We start from the raw sequence: 24,121 nt of genomic DNA, 5'->3' as shown, positions 1-24,121 counted from the left end.
ATCCATAATACGCCCTACGAAAACGTGAATACATGTCGTACAGGATGGCGTATTTGTTCCTCTCAAAATCCAAATTCAGGTCGTCGTATGGATAACATTCCGAGTTTAGATACAGTTTCACGTTGGTTAATTTGCAGTCGTCGAATATAGTAACGTCTTGGGACATTACATTTTTTCGCCCAGTCTGCAATGCAAAGATCACGTATCGCGGTTTCTCCAGCTGAGATCTCTGTCCCCCTCCCCCCATCCCACCTCACCGAAATCGAACCACTCTACGCTGGGACTTCCTTCTTCTCCGTCGATTACGTCTGCGGCGAGCTAAGCCTCCTCGACGAGGAACCCGTCGTTTACGTCGCGTCGTCAAGATGAACGTCGTTATCGCCTGCTCGGTAAACGATAACGATAAAAAGATGCACGAATCATAATGCGACTAATGGTTACGCTTGCACCTATATGATTCGAATCCGGACAGATGGTTTGAAAATTTCGAGAATAAATCGCGATTTTGATGAGAAGAAAGTCTTATTCTTTGCAAGTATTGTTCTTATTCAAGGGTTCTTTGTAAATTATTCAGTTTCTATGGATTATTGCAGATTAAATGAAAAATTCAAATTGATATCAAGGAGCAAAAAGTTTCTGAACGTCATACGTACATTAATTTTGATTCCCGATTTCGATAAAGAATATTTATTTTATCAATTGTGTTATATATTCAAGATTTTTTTTACAGAAGAGTTATATTTAATCATACATAAGATTCATATATTTCTAATATAATATCATGTTCGTTCTTTTCATTCTATTAGTATCTAGAAAATTAAACGTAAATAATCCGTGTAGACGTAATCTTGAAATCTACAACCCCGCTATGTAGAATTTACCGTGTTCCATTTTGTTGTGCCATCACCGGCGACACATGCAACCCGATACAAAACTCTGCAAGGTAGGAAAGTGCATGTTCTTGCCCGGTATAAATACCGACATCGTTTCACCCAATACAACCATAGATATCGATTTACCTGACCAACCCTCAGACAGAGACCGATTTTTCCTAATATAGCTAAATCTGTTCCAACAGAGCGAAAATGCGACAAACTTTTTCCGACTTATATAATTTTCTAATCATTAAAAACGAGATAAACAATATTAAAAATGTTATATGTGTATACAAATATTATATTATTAAAAAAGAATACTTCCGTGATATTAAGGGTTGATATTAAGGGTAAGTTGTCGTAACAGGTGAGTAGTTAAGTATACCACGTCTTCTGCATACTCTTTTGCCAGCACTTCATTTGGCGTATAAAAACTACCATTGAAATTGGAAAAGTATCTGCCGATTTCATCGGTATTGATAGGTTCTGGCTTATCTACCATTTCCAAAGTCACTGAAATAAAAGATATACATGCATATTACTATATATAGTAAATATACATAACTCGGAATAACACAATTTATATAATACAGTGTGTGTTTATACCTTGAAATTCAGGTGGCAAGTCTTCGCAAAGGACTATGTAATAACATCCGTCTGGCAAATCGGGATACATTTGCCAAGGTTTTTGTGTCCAGCCATCCGATTATCACGCCTGTCAGATCCACCTGGACATTTTTCACGACCATACCAACCGCGAATCTCATTTCTGGTGTCCTCTTTTTCGGTTCGGGCGTGAAATGTTCTTCATATGACTAGAAAGTGGAAAGTAATGATACGAAATAATTATATCTTTCTGGTAATTTGTAGTAATCTGTTTCTGTTGTAACTTCAAACACATTTCCAAAAGAGATGATCTTTTGAAAGGAGGTAAATTGGAGTAAACGACTTGTGGTGTCTACATAAGTATATAATAATAGCGGTTTCCATCGTCAGTAACGCTCGCGAACTGCTCAAATTTAATGCACAATCAAGATTAGAATCTACATTTCTACATTTTTATACATTTATGCTTCCTTTTCCTCTTGTATTATATTATATAAGGAGATCATCTTTTTCAGAATGTCATCGTGATGTAAAATAACTAAAATAACATAATTATCCGCAGAATATTCTGCTTATGTTTCTTTATGTGCACATGGTATAGAATCTTTATAGATCACACACACACACACACACACACACACACACACACACACACACACACACACACACACACACGTGCGCGCGCGCGCATGCACGAGCACGCACACACACATACCCCAGATCTGCTCCTGGTTATTACTATATCTCGTGCAAAATCGATGCATCTGCTTGGATTGTGTATAATAATGTATTCAGTCTGCACATATGTAAAAACACGAAATTTGTTTAGAAAACTTTTCTTCCAGCAGATATTTTATAAATATCTTGACAAATATGTGATAATATGCTTACTTCAAAACATATCGATACTTGTAATGAAAAGATTTATGTAAAAGACTAAATAAAGTTCATTATTATATGGAGACATTTTCATCATGCAAAAATATATTAATCAATAAACATGAATTAATCTTACGTAAAAGAAAAACGAGAAAACTGCAGAAATTTTATTTTTGTTTCTTTTCTTTAGGTATAAATTTATTGACGTACCTGTAGCAACTTACAAAAAGTAACAAGCATTCCATAATTTGGTCTCCACATATCAGAATTTACCATCGTTATATATATTCCTTTTTGTTTTAAGAGAAGTAGAAGCTTCGAAAACCAACAAACTTCATTCTTCCAGTTTATGTGATGATAAACAGAATCAACAAAATCGTCTGCTGCAGCAAAACAGGAACTCAAATATGCTGTCAGCTAAAACGAACATCATATTCATAAATAAAACTAAAATTATTGAAAACAAAACATTGTTTTTCTGAATTATGAACGAATTTGATGTATCAGAGATTTAATAAATCTATACCAAATTGCATGTGTTTGTGACTACTTATATTTGAATCGTTAATTTTATGAATTCTTATTTCATTTAATAGATATGATATTTTATACATAATTACCTCTAAGGAATTTATTCTGTAATATCCATCAGAACTTATGGAACATTGTACAACCTCACAAATTCTGGACCAGTTATTTTTATTTAAAATGATTCCACCGTGTAAGACATCGATATACAAAACCTCATCATCAGGATTTGTTACATTACTGCAATAAAATAAAATGGAAAAATATATATAAGTTCGAAAAAAATGAAAATTTAAGAAAGATGTAATTAATCCAAATAAAAATTAGTTTAACCATTTTGGCTTCCACTGCAATAACCAATAATCTTCCCTCGAAACTTCAAGTACAGGAAAAGACAACAGATTACAGCATACCCCAAGTCTTCTGGCAACAGCCTAGAATACGATTGCCAGTAGAACAATATAACCACACTTTTCTTTTAAAACCTGTCGCAATTTAAGAAACAAAGATATTAGCGTTTAAAAAATAATATGAAGCTATACATAATCTGATTCTAATGTTTTATAAGCTATAACTTACGTAATTTACACATAAGTAGTTTTGAAGGAAATCTGTATTCCCAAAAGTTCTAATTCCTTGGAACTTTTGTTTCTGAAATAATATCTCGGAAAGAATATTTAAAATCTCTCTTGCATCACTGTTGTTCCATTCATCTTTATCGATATTATTGGATTTCCAAGACGAGATCTGTTCACGAGATACCGAGAATATTTGATGCTGAGGATTCACAACTTCAAGACGCTCTATCACTTGTTGTGCAATATTCTCCAGCTCCGTTGTTACATGCGAGTAAGAGATATGTTGCTCCGGTTGGAACCATTGTGCAACAAGAGTTGCCGCCTCTTCCAATATCTGCTGCTTAATAGGACGATTCATAAATTCATGCCACATGGGTTTTAGATAATGATGCCTCACATGTGGCAGAAGCTCTTTACCGTAATAAATATGTGTGAGATCAGTCCTATGTTCACTAAAAATTAAAACATTTTGTATATTAATTGTGCAATAAGTATTTTATCTCTTTAACATATACGTTATAGTATTACTTAATTATCCGTAGAGACTTTTAAAAATATTCATTATTGATTGAATCTCACCTCTATGATCGTTTATATAAACTTCTTAACTTATCCATAAGTAAATAATAATACAAGTGATGTGTCACTTTATTAGAATGCATTAATGCATCAAGCTCTTTCTCCTCGACAAATACTTTTTTCGAGTGGCTCCGATAACGATACTCGTCCAACCACATGCGCCAAGTAATATCTTCACTCAACAAAGATTCATAAAAGCAATAATAATGCTTTTCGCTCAATTTCGTCAAAAAAGGGTGCAATTCTTTTCTACAGTTTAATCGTGCTCCTACTAATTCCTTAAAGTCTAGACATTCTTTGTGCTCCTCTTCTTTACAAATGTTTTTCAAATCAGGCCAACTGGAATAATAATGTAAGAACAGGGTATACTTAATTTTGCCAATAACGTGTAAAATAAAACTCTTAAACGTTTTTGAGCAGCAACAAGTAAAACGTATTGTATAATAGAGAGTCATAAAGTATACGCGCATGCGTATAGTCCACTAAGCTACCCCTTATGTCTAGGATGAGAAACACTGATCGGTCGCTTACAATAGGCACAGTACTACATAGTATATACACGTATAGACACGTGGTCGCAAAGAAATTCGATTCTAAGCTGTTTGAATAACGTGAACTTTGTAAGAGGAATAAAGCAGCAAAAAAAACATATTTATTAAACAATTTTTTTTGACGACACCACTGGCAACTTTATTAAAATTCAGAAAAAACGACGTTTTAATAAAGTTGCCAGTGTTGTCGTAAAAAAAATTGTTACTGTGAATTTTCCTGGCGGAACAAACTGTACTATATTTGATATTTATTAAAAATTAGTGTCATAAATGCATAATATAATTTACTATACAGTCGTGAAGTACACGTACATGTGTAATTTATGTATCATCAATACTTACAATTTACAATCAATCACAACGGCGGAACTATTTTAAATGAGAAGAAAAGAGAAAATAGAAGAAAAGAAGAAAAGAAAAGAAAGAAAATATAATACAAAAAAATAGATAATACCTTTTGTTTTGTGAAGCTTCCGTGCCTCGTGCGCGGTGTCGCACCTTTCGATGCAATCGAGCCACGACCCTGTGTCGTGTCGATCCGCCGCGTCTGTAATGACGCCCTCGTCTCCACGTATTTCCAGGTGGGGCGAGAAAATATTTTGAGCTTCGTTTTACTTATTATATTTAGAGCACAAACGATTTTACTTTTTACGGTCCACTAATCGCACTATATAAAAATATACTTGGGCTGCTTCTGCTTCTGTTCGCATGCCCGTACGGACTCGTTCTGGCTCTACGAGCTCGCGTTCGCGCCGCGCGACTCGGGAAAAACAACGAAACGGCGACAATAGCCCAGTGACGTACGACGTCGCGAAATACCCAAACGAAATCATAATAAAAAAAGCGATATATAAAAAAGTACGGAACACCTTTTATAAAATTTCTGTCGCCAGAATGCATTTTCGTCGTTGATCATTTGATAGAAATGCTTGCACGTGGAGAAGAAATTTACAATATCTTGGAAACTGATAATGTTACAGTTCAGAATTGTCTGTACCATTTCTTCGGGTAGGTATGTTATCGTAATCATTATGGAAAACAATATATGAAAAGCAATATAAATAAATATATTATATGTGGAAACACGAGAATTGTTTAGAAAACTTTTCTTCCAGCAGATAAATATGTAATACAAATATGTAATACGCTTACTTCAAGCCATATCAGTACTTATAACGAAAAGATTTATGTAAAAACCTAAATAAATTATTAATATACACAATACCAGCATTACAATTGTTCTATATTCTCATTACGTAAAAATATATTAATCAATCTTACGCAAAAGAAAGAAGAGAAAACTACAAGAATCTCATTTCTTTGCTTATAAATTTATTCAGGTACCTCGTGTAATCTATTTCTGAAAGCAACTACATCTTCTTCTTCCCGTATTAAGGTCGGCAGATATTCTTCCTCTTGTTTTACCAGATCTTCAAGCTTCCGAAACCAACGAGTTGCTTTATCCAAGTATGGAATGATATAACCATAAATTATATTAGTATTAAAACGACTTCGTCTCGATATAAAATAGTCACCCAATTCTAACGTCAACTAAAACAAACATTACATTCATAGATTAAACTAAAATTCTGAAAAACGAAAAATTGTTTTGGATTTAGAAACGAATGTGTCAGTAATTTAACATATTTATACCAACTTGCATGTTTGTGACCAATTATTGTATTTGAATCTTGTTACTTTTAAGAATTCTTGTTCCATTTGAAGATCTGCTATATTATAAACTATATTATATATAATTACCTCTGAGACATTTAGTTTACGATATATATCAGTATTTATCTGACATCCTATAACTTCACACATTCTGGACCAGTCATTTTCATTGAGAATGATTCTATCGAATAAGATATCAATATAAAAATACTCGTTTGTTACACTACTGCAATAAAATAATGAAAAGGTATACATAAGTGCGAAAGAAAAATGATAAGTTAAGAAGGATATTATTAGTCCAAATTAAAATTAGTTTAACCATACTTTGGCTTCCATTTTAATAACCAATACTTTTCCGACAATAAGTCAAGTTTAGGAAAACAGTAGATCGCAGCGTATACCGAGTCGTCTTGCAATACTCTGGAATAGGATTGCCACCGGTACGATATACACATTTTTTTCTCTTAAAATCTGTCACAATTTAAGAAACAAAAATATTATCCTTTATAAGGAACAATACATAAGAAGCTGTAGATATAACATAATCTGATCGTAATGTATTATAAAATATAATTTAAGTAATTTATACATAAGATAGTTTCGAATGATATTTACTGTTCCAGATAATATAATTTCGTGATACTTTAGTTTATGGAAGAATATCTTTACAAGAATGTCTAGAATCTGTATTGCATCACAGTTGTCCCATTGATCTTGATCGAGATCATTGCGTTTCCAAACTGAGAACTGCTCTTGAGATATCTTGAATATTGGATGTCTGAAATTCTCAATTTTAAGATATTCCATCACATCTTGTGCAATTTGATCTAGCTCCTTTTCCATATCCGAATAAAAGATATCTATCTCAGGATTGAACCACTGTGTGACAAAAGTGATTATCTCTTCAAATAGCTGCTGTTCAGCAGGACGATTCATAAATTCCTACCATACGGGTTTTAGACAATGATGCCTCACATATGCCAGAAGCTCTTTACCATAATAAATATATGTGAGATCAGTCCTATGTTCACTAAACATTAAAACATTTTGTATATTAATTGTGCAATAAGTATTTTATCTCCTTAACATATACCTTATAGTATTATCACTTAATTATCCGTAGAAACTTTTAGAAATATTTATTATTGATTGAATCTCACCTCTGCGACCGTTCATGTAGACTTTTTAACTCATCCATAAATAAATAATAATACAAGTGATGTGTCGTTTCATTTGGATGAAGCAATAAGTTAAGGTCTTCCTCATTGACAATTACATCCATGTAATGATTCCAAGGATCGAAAATACCCAACCTACTGTAGTCCTTATCCATATATAACTCCGAACACTCATTAGAATCAGAATTGCAGTAGTACTTTCCGCCCACTTGTGTCAAAAAATGCCGCAATTCTTTCATACATTGTACTCGTGCTTTAAACAATTTTTGAAAATTTAAGTGTCTTTTCCGCATATCTTTTTGCCACACGTTTTTCAAACCGGGCCATCTAAAAGAAAAAACTATAATTTTGCAAATCATTGAATATCTATTTGTATAAATAAAAGCATTTTCATAGTAACAAATTTTAAGGAACTTGAAATTAAACATATTACTTATACAAAAATTAAGAAAATATCTAAAGAGAGGAGACTCGCGTTATTTTAATAAGTGCAAGCGGTCGTCAACGAGGACGAATGTTGAGTCTCTTTTCAAAGAATTAGTCGCGTTTCACATTGTACATTTAGTTGCTAAATAAACCCAATTTCTTGTTTCTTTTCGCGTAAAAAATCGTTGCTTTTACCTGGCCTCCTTAAAATTCTAACATGAATAACGGCCCCACTATTTTATATAATAGATAATACAATCATAAAGTACGCGCGGCGGCATTAATGCTATCCGTAATACGGAATCCGGCGGATTCCGTATATCCGTGTGACTCCTCACATACACATACACATACATCGATCGGGTTACACACGCTCCCGCCTATCGCTGTATGTTTGTGTATGTGAGGAGTCACACGGATATACGGACAGCATTAGCGCCGCTGTGCGTACACGTGTATGTATCCTCAGTACGTCGCAATGCAGGACTACCAGTTTAAATGAAAAACGCACACGCACACGACTGAAAATCACGGCATCTATGCAAAATTACATCATTTAGCAGAGATTATTCAGAATAGAAAGAAAATTTTCTTCTGTACTAAATGCAAGTGACTTTTATGCTAGAAGATCTGCCCACGTGGTTCTAGGTCCGTCATGTTTGCATTATGCAGACACGTGGTTGCCATGCGAAGAATTTCGGCTCTATAAAGCTTTCAATGAAGATGATTTTGTAAGGGGAATGAAACAGTATAAATACTATATACTTATTTACTGTTAAAAATTGATGTCGAAAATATCTTGATTAAACTAATTAAACTTGTTAATTAAATCTAATTACAAGGAAACAGAAAATACCTGTAATCAAATTTCAACCGCCAAATTCTGTTGTTGTTTTCAAGCATTTGATAGTATTGCTTGCACGTGGAGAAAAAGTTTACGAAATCTTGGACACTGATTTCGTTAAAACCCAGAATTTTTTCTATCACATCTTCGGGAAGATCCGTAATATTAGTCATTGTAAAAAATAAAAAATAACAGAGTAAATGAATTTTATGATCCTTGTATAAAATTTCTATATCTTGCGTTGTATGAGTTTGTTACTCAAGTGCACAAAGTCGAATGGGACGTAACACGCTACAGCACTTTTTTTTCTTTTTCTTTATACGTGGCGCTGTAAGCGACTTAAAAGCTTTATACATATAATAAATACTTTTTTACTTACTATAAATGTTTTTATTATATTCTGTGTTTTTTTGTTATATTCCGCTTTTCTGTGTCCAATTAAAGAAATTTCAGGCTGTTTGAATGTAAAACAAAATAAAAAAACAAAAAAACACAGTTTTACAGTCATCTGATTATATTTTCCACAAAGTATAAATGTTATGTTGCTTCACGGACTTTATACGTCCCTGAAAAGTTAGCCAATCACTGCAGCGATGCCAAATTCTGGGTACAGTAGTATGGAGGGGATAATAGTGCAGATGATTCTCGTAAAGCACACAAGCTCTGCTCATTTTATCCCGAGCACTCACTCTGCTAAGTAGTGTTTCATCCGATCTCAAATACTTGAGCGACAAACCAATTCAATCAGTTCTACAACGAAAAATATAGAATGTTTTTTTGTTATATTGGAGGTCGCACGGTCGGATTTACACTTCGTTTTGTGTGTGCGTGCGTGCTTGTACAAACTTTCTATATTTTTCGTTGTAGAACTGATTGAATTGGTTTGTCGCTCAAGTATTTGAGATCGGATGAAACACTACTTAGCAGAGTGAGTGCTCGGGATAAAATGAGCAGAGCTTGTGTGCTTTACGAGAATCATCTGCACTATTATCCCCTCCATACTACTGTACCCAGAATTTGGCATCGCTGCAGTGATTGGCTAACTTTTCAGGGACGTATAAAGTCCGTGAAGCAACATAACATTTATACTTTGTGGAAAATATAATCAGATGACTGTAAAACTGTTTTTTTGTTTTTTTATTTTGTTTTACATTCAAACAGCCTGAAATTTCTTTAATTGGACATAGAAAAGCGGAATATAACAAAAAAACATTCCATATTTTTTTTCAACAATTCCACGTGGTACGCTTTGGATAAAACTAACGCCGGCGGTTCACAAAATTTTTCAACTTTTGGTAGAAAAGTGTGTACTTTGTTATTGCTGACTTAATAAAGATTAATATAGTGCGCTAGAAATCAATTTTTTAACATTAATTAACATTATTTTCCATTTTATCTTACTGAAATTAAGCAATTTCTTAGTTTTGTCCCATAAAACCACAGTGGCAACCATGAAACAAATCTTATAGCTATTCGGCAAATTTTTGTCAAATTCATGGTATTGAAAAGTATAAAAAAATGTGAAGAACAAATGTTTTTGTCATTCTGTACGATTGTTTTTAAGGTCAAAATAACAAAGTGAAAAATCATTCATTTTTACGTTATATTCATCCATTTTCAGCATGGTTACATGTTTTCGAAAAAATTTGGACAAGTATACCGTTCAATAGAGCAAAGTTTCAGCTTTAAGAATCCGTTTTGTAAATTGCTGTGCGATGATTTTTACCGGAGTTATGAGCAATCAAAGTAAACAATGCCAATTTTTATTTAATCGGAGATAACTCAGTAACAAAAACTCGTAGAAAAATAAAAAAAAAACGTTTTGTAGCGAAAACTTCAGTCTTTTACAATAAAAAGTCGAGAATTTTCGCAGATGTTTTTTGATACGTGACAGACCTTCAAAGTGAAAAGAAAATTTCTTATTTTGTCCAGTTCGCAGTTTTTTGTATGTAAAAATTACCAAACGTCACAGAAATTTAAACTCATGGCAACCGTTTGAAAGTAGAAGTTTCAAGCTTTAAAATCCTTTTTTAAATTTAAATTTCATTCATTTTTAACAAAGTTACAGCTGCTTGAAGTTTGCCTATTTTTTAAGAAAAGTTTGATGTTCCTCTAATTTTTGTGAGTAGTGTATTTAAAACAGTTATAGAAATACATGAAATAAATCCATTAAATATATATTAATACAATAATGAAACTCACTGCTGCGACGTTGAAGATTAGAACTTGTTTGTTTTTTTTCTCCTTACATTCTGCTTTCTCAAATTGAGAATCTAAATAAAATGAAGATATAAATTCAATTACTTTATAAAAAATTGATAAATGTATATTGTGAAATTAAAAAACAGATATAAAAGATATAAAATCTACCAAATAATATAAAGTTGAATAAATATTAAATGAAAGTTGAATAAACAAAAGCAAAAGAACTTACTATTACAATGTTCAGAATGAGATGTACGTGCAGTGTGATTACTAGAATGCTCTATAGTCTCGTCATCAAAATTATCGTTATCGGAATCTGGAATATAATTATTTTTTTGCGCAATTTCTTCGGAGGTGATACTTAATTGCGATGCACTATCAGTGTCAGAGATATTATTGTTACAAGCTTCGTTATCGTTGTCATCATTCCCCATTGCAGCTTCCAATAACCGAGATACATCCGTCATTTCTTTTATTGGAATCGGCATTCTATAAATACTTTTGTGTATTTCTTTGGCGTGTCTCATAAAATTAGCGAGATTATCAACTTGAATATCTTCAATATTCAACATTGCAGTATATGTAGCAATTTGTTTTCGAAAAGTGGTTCCTCGTAAAGAAGATGGAATGGTTGCACCACATTCGTGAGAAAATTTTCTCATAAGAGGACAGGCTCTTAAATATTTCTTTTTCACTTTAGTTGCGTTTGGAACACTAAAGATATATTCATTATTTAATTTTACTCCAGCTTTTTTTCGATATTTGAGAATTGTATCTATAGATTTTATTACAATTGCATTAAGTAAAACAGGTACAGTTCTACCTAACTTGCCACGAATTGTTATTCTTGCAAATTTTTTAGCATATTATCGAGATTCTTCAGATAGCTTTTCATAAAGATCTGGATTTACATTTTTGTCTAAAGTTTTCTGATTTTTATAATCTGCTATTGTAAGCCTTTCAATTTCACCCGCTCTTCTGCGATTAAATATTTGAACTAATATTAATGTACATTCGGTTAAGCTTTTCCATGCTGATAAATCAAAATTCTTTTTTAGAATATGAAGAGAAGCTTCGCATTGTTCTTTCAAGTAATCGTATAATAATTTAATGTCTTGTTTTGAAAGAAGAATTACTTTCCTTTGTCGTTTACATCTTATTTGATCTTCAATAGCTTTCTTATTTATTAGAGTTGGAACTTCTTCGTGCTACAAAATAAGAAAATCATCGATAGCCTCTTTTTTTATAATCTTGTTTTTTTATACACTCAGCTTTTAATGTAGTAGCACACTTTTTTAGTAAAGTAGTAAGCGTATTAGCAACAGCAGGTGTTTTAAACCACATTATAGATGTGTCCCATTTGGCAACTATTCTACGTGCATCGACAGCTGCATTAAAATATTGAGGTTGAAAAATCAATTGAAAATCATCAATTTCTTTCTTAATATTTTGAATAGCAAGCTTATAACGTCCCAACAATCGTAAGTGTGCTCTTATTATATCATGTTGATAAACATTTGTATATCTGTCACAAAGTTTATTGCCAAATAATATTAATAATTCATCATATTTAATGCATCTTGTAACTGCGTCATCTCTTAGGACAGGGAATATAACTTTACGAAGAACTTCATTAGCAGAAGTATGAATATATCCTGTCAGTCGTCTCCCCATAACAGTAATTTCACGTATACCTTTCTTATGTGTTTGTTTGCACTTACTAAAATGAAGACGTATTATACGTTTTGAATAAAAACCTTTACAATTCACGCAACAAATATAATCTTCAGCAGTGTTTTTATATTTACGCTGACGTTGTCTAACTGTTATAAATACACCTATGTTTAGTTCTTTATGTGTATTATGTAATAAATTGCCACGATTACGGATAACTGCGATAATTTGTGCTCGTTCATATGAGTTCCTTTTTTAATATGTATAAACTTTTGGACATCATCTTCTGTTTTATGTTTTAATTCAAGATGTCGGGCAAATTTTGTTTGTAATGTGTTGCAATATGGACAAAAATATTTCTTAACTATTTTTCTTGAAGAAGAGTCTTTTGAATATGGAACTTGTACCTTGCGTATATCAAGAGGTGGTACATTGTGCAGAGCGGAAATTTCCATTGATGAATCTTCTTTTGAATGTGACTGTAAAGTTCCATGAGTATTGTTGGTACTATTCTTGGAAGTTCCATGGGTATTGTCGGTACTATTCTTGGAAGTTTCATGGGTATTGTCGGTACTATTCTTGGTACTTTTTTCATTAGGAGAATAATCTGAGTCTGTTACTAATTCGTCATTATTATGATTAAGATCATTCTTATCACATTCATTATCAACTGAATATGTCATATAATTATCGTCGGGAGCATTTAAAATGTCTATATTGTTAATACTATTTTGATTTAACAAATAATCTGGATCATCTGCTAACTCATCGCTATGATCACATTTATTATTTTCTTGATCGTCATGATTATTAGAATTGTTGTTAAGATGAAGATCATTATCATCCTATTCATCATCTGTCATCCAATCATCGCCAATAACATTTAAAATGTCTATAATACCAGTAGGTGCTGAACTTAATGTATTATTTTCAATTATATTATTATTTGTTATGCTCTCTTTTATTGTTTTAGTAGCTTGATTATTATCGGCAGTGTCACGTAGTTTATTATTTAATATGCTTGATAATTCAATATCAGAATTATGCAATGTTTTATTATTAATCGGTGTAGAGCAAACGATTTGGTGTTCTTTTTGATTATTCGTATTACGATTGATAGTTGAAGAATCAAATGTGTCAGATACTTGAATAGAAGGTCTCACAATGTTACTTTATCAATCGAGCAAGGAATTAATTGTATTGCATCATTGTTTTTAGTAACATAGTGACGAGATCCTCTTCTTTTGATATTTTGAAATGATTCAAGTTCTATTCTTTCTTGGAGTTTTTTAAATTCATCTTCGGATTCTAAAAACAAACGTTGTTATACATATTAATGGAAATTGTATTATATCCAGATACATTAATTACACTGTCCAACAAAATATGACTTTTTTGTAACACGAGTGTGAATAATCATTTCTAATGTACCTACTTTTGCCTGCTGAACATAAATCCGTTGTCCAAATTTGGCCATTACGTCACAATTTTGAGAAAAATAGCGTCAAAAAGGCCAAAAACAATGATTTTGAGGGATTTCATGACATTGTAGCACCGGCAGCAAATTGTTTTCCCCAAATTTCGTTTATGCCATGTGAGAATGTGAACTTTTAGCTTAACAATGTAACACTCGTGCTACAAAAATGTTGGACAATGTTATCAATGTAATAAAAGTAAATGATACTGTCTAATACAATATTAAGATACATAAAGGAATCAAATCAAGTATATTTACAATTACTATATTTACTATGATGTAAAGTATCAAAGCTTATACGAATCTATCGGACATATACACACAATTCATACGACCCAATATTCATTATACTATATGTATATCCGGCACTGTTTTCAAACTTATGTGGAATTTCTTCGTTCGCATTCTACACGTATATACAGTGTAACATTTTTAGAAAAACCCATAGTCAGGATAAAAAATAATATAATAAATATATAGAATATATAGAATATAGTAAATATTTAGTTGCGGAAATAACTGATAAACTCACATAAACTTTGTCTATTATAAATAATGAAGTAATACTCGACCACACTGGCAACTTTGTTGATGGTAACCACAGCACAACGTTTGGACTACAATTTGAGTCCTTATCAAGTGCAAACCACAGTTGTCAATTATAATAAGTTTGTGATTTTTTATTAATTCCTTTGACGCTATACTATATTATATTTAAATATTACAGTTTAATAATACACACCTTATTTTCTAATATTAACTAAATATTACTTCTTAGTTATGTGAGAATTTTGTTTAATAAGGAATATATAACAATGAAATACAACAAGCATAAAATGAATAATATTGTTGCGCCCGTGCCGAGCGTGGCATGCGGTATACGGAACAGCTTCAAGAGATCGATATTGAAAGAAGACAGTTCGGTCTCCGAGTAAGGAAGTAACAAGACAAGCGGGATGAGATGAAGCTCAGCTACGGTGACAGCTGGACGTGTTACGAATCGCTCTAATCGTTTTACGGATATTCTTACGGATTGTCTTACGAGTTCTTAATAATAAAGTTTCTGTTCTTTTATATACGCGCGAGTGTTATCATTGAGAGTGCGCGAGTGACAGCGAGCGTGTGCGGCGTAAGCGCGAGACGACTGGAGCCCGCCCGGACGCAACAATATAACGCAAATCTAGTTGAATGCATTAGTGCACATTAAAAGCTATCAAATACAAACTTACAGAGTACAAGTAATTAAAACAGTAAGATAATACAAATATTATTATTGTTATTCAATACGAATAAATAATTATAATTTGTATTAATTATGTATGTAGTATTAATTATTTCATTGTTTTTAGTTACATATTGTAAATTTGATTACTACAAGATTGATTACTACAAGAATCTTTAATGTGCACACTAGTGCATCCAACCAAATTTGCTAATAATAATTAAAATGTATATACAATGATAATTATATATATAATAATTAAAATATTTTAGTAATATAAAAGTTAATATTATTAAAGTTTTTACAAAATAAATAGATTTTAATATAATAAAATATAAGATTAAGAAATAATAGAGAAAATGTTTCAAAACAAATGTTTATTATATACATTAAATAAAAATCTAATTTTAATTTACTATTTGATCTTATGTTTTACCATAATGTAATATTTTTCTTTACTATATTAATACATACCAGAGATGTCAATTAAATCGCCGCTATATTTTGCCCCATTTTTGTATTTAATAATACAGTTTTTTCCTTGAATAATCTTAACTCGTTTTGATGATAACACATGGTGTTCTCCATTATCAAACTTTACTAAAAAATACATCATTTCTGGAAGAAAATTTCAGTCTTTTATTTGTATATCAATATTTATAAAAGGTAGAAATAAATATTTAAATAATTAATATTAAAAATTTATTAATAGATAGGAAACAATAAATTAAACATAAGAAAACTGACTTTAAAATATTTTCTTTCTCTGATAATGATAATGTATAATCATTTTTTATAAAATGTTCTGTATTTAGTAAAGGCATTCTATTAAAATAATTGATCAGTTATCCATGAAGAGAAATAATATTTATGTCTATATTATTTTTTTATTCTAGACAGTGATCTTATAACTAGAAAATAATATCATGTTATAACTCGTATAAATATAACATTTATTAGATTATTGTCGGTTATGTAATGCGTTTTATGTTGTAAGATTTCATCTAAGCTAGTGCATTTTTATGATTATGTATTATATATGAATTATACACAACATACGTATATACATAATACAACATACGTTGTAATAAATGTATAATACATAAAACTAGTGTCCGACCGAAACTAAGTTTTGCTGATTCGGCTGTTTTTAGTCAAAACTGAAACTTCAGCCGAACATCATATTTTGGGCCAAAACTGGCCATAACCGAAACCGAATCTTCGGTCGGACACTACATATAACGTATGTCGTGTATAATTCATATACATAATACATAAAAATGTGAAATTTATTAATATTTAACTTAACTTTGTCTGTTTTATCTCTTAACTCTTTCTCCCGCAAGTTTTCATTACACTAGCTTAGATGATGTCTTACAACATAAAACGCGAACACATTACATAACCGACAATACTCTAATAAATGTTACATTTATAAGATGTATACTTACATGGTTCCTTATGCTGGCATACATCAACAATGACGTCTATTAAGCTGACACAGCCACTTTAACACAATCAAATAAAACATTCATAGAAATTTAGTGTTCTTTTGTTGCTAATTTGTTGCTCTATTCTGGATTTTGTTGCTGCAGCCATTTCTTAAAAAACAGTGACTGTGCTAGCTTAAGTTTAAAGTTAGCACAGCCATATTAAAAAAATTTTTTTAAATAAAAAACAAGGCAAAATTATTTAGTGCTATTTTGTTGCTAATTTGTTGCTTCATTCACAAATTTGTTGCACCACCCTTATCATCGGAACACTACCCTTAACTATTGCGCATTTAGCACAACATCCTAGAACTCGAATTTCAGGAAAAATTACGACGGATTATGTCATTTCGATTTTGTTGCTTTACATTTTCGTCAATCCCGATTTTGTTGCTCCATCCCTATGAGCAGAAAGCCACCCCTAGTTACACCTATCCAGCACAACACATTATAACTCGAATTTCAGGAACAATTGCGACGGATTATGTCATTTCGATTTTGTTGCTTCACTTTTGATAGCTGTAGTCGAATTGGACCCCTATTAAGTTGGACCTCCCCCCCCAGGGCAAATCAAGTTCGGACCTATCAAAAAACTTAGTGCTATTTAGGTGCTAATTGTTGTGAGTGGCAATGACGCGCCGCGGTGCGGTGATGAGTATATGGTGATTTCGTTAATTGTGTTATATTGCGAAAATTCTTTTGCACTATCTTAGAGCAACTAAATAGCAATTAAATCTAGTTTAGTTGTTTTGTTTGTAAAACCACTGTTTATATTGTTTTCGTTACGGGGGGGTCCAGCTTAATGGCAAGCTGCCCCCCCCCCACTTTAAATGCGATTTCCTGCTAAACGGTTTGAGCAACAAAATTGGGATTAGAGCAACTAATTAGCACCTAAATAGCACTAAGTTTTTTGATAGGTCCGAACTTGATTTGCCTTTGGGGGGGGGGGAGGTCCAACTTAATAGGGGTCCAATTCGACTACAGCTATCAAAAGTGAAGCAACAAAATCGAAATGACATAATCCGTCGTAATTGTTCCTGAAATTCGAGTTATAATGTGTTGTGCTGGGTAGGTGTAACTAGGGGTGGCTTTCTGCTCATAGGGGTGGAGCAACAAAATCGGGATTGACGAAAATGTAAAGCAACAAAATGGAAATGACATAATCCTTCGTAATTTTTCCTGAAATTCGAGTTATAATGTGTTGTGCTGGATAGGTGTAACTAGGGGTGGCTTTCTGCTCATAGGGGTGGAGCAACAAAATCGGGATTGACGAAAATGTAAAGCAACAAAATGGAAATGACATAATCCTTCGTAATTTTTCCTGAAATTCGAGTTATAATGTGTTGTGCTGGATAGGTGTAACTAGGGGTGGCTTTCTGCTCATAGGGGTGGAGCAACAAAATCGGGATTGACGAAAATGTAAAGCAACAAAATCGAAATGACATAATCCGTCGTAATTTTTCCTGAAATTCGAGTTCTAGGATGTTGTGCTAAATGTGCAATAGTTATGGGTAGTGTTCCGATGATAAGGGTGGTGCAACAAATTTGTGAATGAAGCAACAAATTAGCAACAAAATAGCACTAAATAATTTTGCCTTGTTTTTTATTTAAAAAAATTTTTTTAATATGGCTGTGCTAACGTTAAACTTAAGCTAGCACAGCCACTGTTTTTTAAGAAATGGCTGCAGCAACAAAATCCGGAATAGAGCAACAAATTAGCAACAAAAGAGCACTAAATTTCTATGAATGTTTTATTTGATTGTGCTAAAGTGGCTGTGTCAGCTTAATAGACGTTCAACAATGACTGGATCTGGATTTCGCAAAGCGCAGATGCCCGCATATATCTATACTCTATAGTATCGTACAGGTTGCTTATGGTAAACGCACTCGTCATTAACAAATAAAACAAACTCCTTACAAACTTTACAATGTTTGCAACTCGCGAAAATCGCTGACTTTCTTACAGCTCTCACAAGACTGACTGAGCTCGCTCAGTGCCAGGACGGTATGCTGTCCGTATATCCGTGTGACGCACACATAACGATTGGGTCGATAAGTTAGAGTTTTTTAAGCCTGTCGGTAGAGAGATGGCGCGAGAAGAGTATGGAGTGCGCAGATGGTGGGAGTCGCGGCGATCTTCCATCCTCTACGCGAGACGTAAAACCGAGAGAGAAAGATTATGCGACGTGCTTCGCTTAATGCTGTCCCAAAGTACATGTAACAATACAAAGAAACACATTGTCACATGCTCTCACCGCCTATACGTGAGGCATACACGGTGTCGCGCTAGCTATTTCGCGCGCTCTTCAATAAAATTAGAATGAAATATATTATACTGAAATATATTATTAATATATTAATTACATATTATTAATGTATTAAAATATTATTCCCTCAAATGTTATTAAATAATATTCTCTCAAATATACTTCACAACTTAAATATATAATATATACTATGTTTACGCGAGCGTTACTTCTGTACTATAACTTACTCGAATTATCGTAATTTAAATCATAATATTTGCATCATAAGTAATATTGTAACATATTTAATATATATTGTAATATATATTACAATATATATTAAATATATTATCGAATTCAGTATTAGTTTAAAAACTCAAAACGGTGAAAAATAATTTAGTACTTGTAGTGTAAAGATCACTTTATCCAATCTATAATTCGCGACAGAACAAGGATATAATTCTAGTAATAATTTTACATATTATATATCTTGTATATTAGATGAGTATATTGCATAGTATATTTTATTAGTATATTTATTTATTTTATTTATTAGACTGTATATTGTAGCTTCATTATTGTACATATTGTAGATTTATTAGATTAGATAGTATATTACATGAGTTATTTATTTACTTATTTACTTTTTTGTGTAGATGTACTTCTGATGTTTCAAATATTCTTTTTTTAACAGTTTTGTTCCGACTTCTGTCGTGAATTATAGATTCAGTGTAAAATGGCTTCACAATAATTTTCATACTCTCTATGCATTGCGTGTCTTTTTCTATATTGGATTCTTTATATCTCTCTATCTATCTATCATTTCTTTTTTTCTAATCTTTCTATCTTTTTTCTATCCTTTCTATTCTTAATAACTTTCTATCTATCTATCTATCGTTTCTTTTTTTCTAATCTTTCTATCTATCTTTTTTCTATCCTTTCTATTCTTGATAGCTTTCTATCTAACTATCTATCTATCGTTTTTTTCTATCCTTTATATTTATTTTTTCTGTCTATCCTTTCTACCTATCCTATTCTGTCGCCATCATTCGGAACTGCAAAAAATTCTTTTCTTTAATATTACATCAATTTTTATTATTTAACTTAATTTTGTTTAATTTAATTTATTTAATTTAATTTTATAAAATTATATTAATTTTTATTATTGCAATATTAAGAAAAGAGAGACAGACAGACAGACAGACAGACATGTGTGAGCAGCAACATGTATTAGAAGAGCTTAGCGGACTGTTATTTTGCGGGCAACAGCGAACGTGAAGTCAGTTGTCAACCCGCTATAGCTATATTGCAGTATTAACTATACGTAGAAAGAGACAGCGCGTGTATATCTGCGCTCCTCTACTGGCCCGAAGTTGGCAACACTGCTTCCAAGTTTTATACTGCCGCGAACCACAAAGAAAATTCCGCGGTTTCCTTTGATAAACGATTGGTAATAGGATACGGCGGCATCACATTATAACACGGCAGCCCCGGCTCCCCTCAGCGCGGCGCTTAAACGTGCTGACAAACGCACACATACTCATACTCACACTCACTCGCTCTCATATTTCGCTTGCAAATACCATACCATATAACATTATAGCATGTTATAATATGTTTAATATGTTATATGTTATATTTGTTGTATAATATGTTATATGTTACATAATATGTTATATTTTATGTTATAATATGTAGTATAAAATATGTTATTATTTAATAACATATTACTACATACCATTAAAAGGAAAAATAAAAACTGGAACATTCCATAATATGCTACTGCACAAAGGAACGTCACAACTTTGGCGCGCTCGCCCGCCTGAATATCAAAAGTATTACAACCGTAAAATTCTAATGAAGTAATCTTAAGGCTGCTGTGTCCTCACCGCGGCCATCTTTGTTTATGAGGTCAGAGGCGAGAAAATCATGCACATTTACGTTGCGCTTTGTATGGAAATAAAAACACATATGCACAAGGTGACACTCGTGATCAATTCAGCATACTTGTAAAAATATCCGGCCGCTAAGCCTGAAACGGAACAATCAATACGTAGCCTCAAAATCAGCCTAGAAATTGGGCTAATTTGGACAGAAAAGATGCTAACTGACTAAGTCTCACATATGATATCACACTCTAATTATAGTGGCCGGAGATTTTTGTGATATTGCTGCACACACCACATGTCACTGTAACGCACAATAATGAATATTAACGATATAAAGCGCAACGTAAAAGTGCATGATTTTCTCACCTCTGACATCATAAACAAAGATGGCCGCTGACGTGCTGCACTGACATTTTCGGTTAAAATCGGAATATCCGCAATATACTACATAAAACTTTGTTACAAAGTGCAGCTTATATATAATAGGAACAAGGTGGAACATTCTAACACATATTAATGCGTACATACTTTCGTTATGAATTGTTTTGTTGTTTGTATTTTATATGGTTAAGGTTACAAGTCCTACCACGAACTACCGTGGCAGCACCTTCGATTCGGAGTTCTCGGCTCCGGGCCCAGCAACCTTAATAGTACACAGCACGCAGAATAATGTGCTTTTCGAACAATTTCGATATCATTAACGGTTATCGTGACATAAAAAAAAACTATACTTTGTAAGCAGGAAACTCGCATAAACGTCGCAAATTCAGTGCATTATCTCGCCTTAATAATCGAAGATATTCCAAATGTAAAATTCGAATGTGCTATTGCAATAGTACCGAGAAGGAAGAATAATATGCTTTTGGAATGATATCGATATGGTTAGTGATTGCCAAGTTTTAGGCGGAAGATGTATTGGGAATGAAAAGACTTGGTTATCATGTAACAAATTCGGAAAAGTAAATATTGTCGCACATACAATCAGTCCCAAGGTTCTTGACACGTATTATTAATCAGCGAAACAACTGAAAGCTGTGTGAATGTAATGTATACTGTATACTATATCTATACTAATATATAAAGAGGTAAAGTTTGTTCCATTGTTCGGGGTAATCTCAGAAATTACTAAACCGATTTGAAAAAATCTTTCACTGGTGGACAGCTTAGATCTTCCTGAGTAACATAGGCTATGTGCAATCATCTTGCAACTTCTAAAAATGTACGCGTCGTAAAAAAATACGTTCTTTATGCTTTATATTTTCCAAACATACCGAGCGCGCGAGGAACAAGCGCCAGCTAGTCGAAGATATAATTTTCGCAACTTTATAATGCGCCTATCATATTACTACAGAGTATGCAGAATATTGTGCTTTTTAAATGAAATCGATATCTCTGCTGGTTGCCGAGATGAAAGCGAAAATTGGAATATAAACAAGGCGGGAAAGCGTCTCGACTTCTTCGCGCTCTCTCGCTTTAATAATCAAAGATATATTTTTCGCAAAATTCTAATGCGGCTATCATATTACTGCAGAGTATGCAGAATATTGTGCTTTTCGAATGAAAGCGATATCTCTCCTGGTTGCCAAGATTTCGGCAAAAAATGCAGTATAAAAAGGCGGGAAAACGATCTCACTGCAAATCCAAGTGTGTTATTTTTATACATTTTAGGCATGTTATTAGCTGTAGACACTTTTTACACATTTTACCGTGTGTAAATTAAGAACACATGTGAAGTGTGTTATTTCAATGCATCGTGCGTGTTGTTTTTACACGTTGTACGCGTGTTTATATTGAATAATTTCCGCCAAAATTAGACGTGTTCGACAGCTGTATTAATTTTGTGAATAATGTTATATAACTAATACAATTTCATTTCATTAATAAAAATTATTGTTTTTCTACTGTAATGTGTATATTTTAGTGTCGATTTTATTCACTCTATTAATCTTACCGGAATATTAGCATCGCTGATAGCTGTTTGTATAACCTCAATCATCGCCGAAGGTTCTTCGTATATGATAGGAATGTCCAGCGTGATAGACTCGTCCTCCTCCCTAAGATTATTGCGAGTAGTTACCGATGTATCGAAATCACTTATTGTTAGTTCTGCAGGTAGCGCGATAAAGAGAACCGAAATTTCTTCTTTATCAGGAATTTCTTCATTATCGTCGATGTCGCACAGACGATTATTCCTATCTGGATCTCGTTTTTGTAGTACAATGGATTTTCCTTTCATTGTCGCCAGCAATAACGGGTCTGTAGCTGCCGATGCTAATAAAGCTCTGCTTACGGCAGCTACGTCTGTCTCGTTTGGTTGATTTATATATCGGATACACTTGCATCAAAAACACAGTACACTTTTTTCCATTTTGTACGATAAAATGTATGACACATTCACATAAGATTCGCACTTTTCAATGAAGAATTAACACAAGCAGAGAACTGACCGGCGTATGAAATATCCTTGTAGAAACAAAATAGGATCTCGATTTGTATTACCACGCGCTCGGCCAACGGTGGCGCCACCACTTTCACAGGACTCACAAATATTAACACGCTTAAACTGTGTTGCTTTTTTCCGTGTTATTTAACGCTCGTGCGTTATTATCATTGTGTGTTGCATCGTACTCTCTAAATTTCTTGGAGTGGAATCTCACTCCTTTGGAGTGGAATCTCACTCCTTTGGAGTGATATCTCACTCCAAGCTATAATGATAATACTGCCAGTCCAAATGGAGTGAAATTTCACTTTTTGAAAAAGTAAAATTATGCACCCTTTACTTGAAGTGAACCCTCACCCTGAAAAGAGTTCTATATTCCACTCTAGTTTAGTTTAGAGGATTTCAATATTCTGTTACAGTGAGAGAATATTTATTTCACTAAATAATTTGATGCTCCCGGGCTACTTCATAGTATCTTTATTAAGAGCGCGTGAAAAGTATAGTATTAGTCCACAAGTATTAGATATGATACTTTTCATGTGTTCTATTGTAAAGATACACAAAGTAGCTTGGAAGCATCAAATTATAAAAGACGTTATTTACAGAATGGGGAATTATTAAATAATGTAATTTTTTTAAGCATATAGTTTGCATGTATTTTTAAAGCATTTAAGTTACTAGCATCCCCCGTCCCGGCTTCGCCCACGATATTTATGTGTAGAATTAAATAAAAACACATTTTACACCTTCTCACCCGTTA

General features: G+C 32.7%; 2 protein-coding genes across 2 annotated transcripts; both read right to left on the bottom strand.

The window, feature by feature from the left end:
* Positions 1-688: 688 nt before the first annotated feature.
* Positions 689-3,125, bottom strand: LOC113563098. The gene is made up of 5 exons (XM_026974221.1): positions 2,981-3,125; positions 2,571-2,777; positions 2,197-2,277; positions 1,482-1,690; positions 689-1,388 (listed from the first exon to the last, which is right to left on the bottom strand). Exons 2-4 carry the CDS (start codon positions 2,634-2,636, stop codon positions 1,490-1,492), a joined length of 348 nt encoding a protein of 115 aa, XP_026830022.1. The 5' UTR covers positions 2,637-2,777; positions 2,981-3,125; the 3' UTR covers positions 689-1,388; positions 1,482-1,489.
* Positions 3,049-5,432, bottom strand: LOC105284307. The gene is made up of 4 exons (XM_026974219.1): positions 5,051-5,432; positions 3,468-4,384; positions 3,222-3,373; positions 3,049-3,128 (listed from the first exon to the last, which is right to left on the bottom strand). The coding sequence occupies exons 2-3, from the start codon at positions 3,837-3,839 to the stop codon at positions 3,323-3,325; spliced, it is 423 nt and encodes a 140-aa protein (XP_026830020.1). The 5' UTR covers positions 3,840-4,384; positions 5,051-5,432; the 3' UTR covers positions 3,049-3,128; positions 3,222-3,322.
* Positions 5,433-24,121: the final 18,689 nt, after the last annotated feature.

This window comes from Ooceraea biroi, chromosome 12, assembly GCF_003672135.1.
Source record: "Ooceraea biroi isolate clonal line C1 chromosome 12, Obir_v5.4, whole genome shotgun sequence".
NCBI classification, from domain to species: domain Eukaryota; kingdom Metazoa; phylum Arthropoda; class Insecta; order Hymenoptera; family Formicidae; genus Ooceraea; species Ooceraea biroi.
Note: the sequence above shows the minus strand (reverse complement) of the source record. Positions and strands in the feature narration are given on the sequence as shown.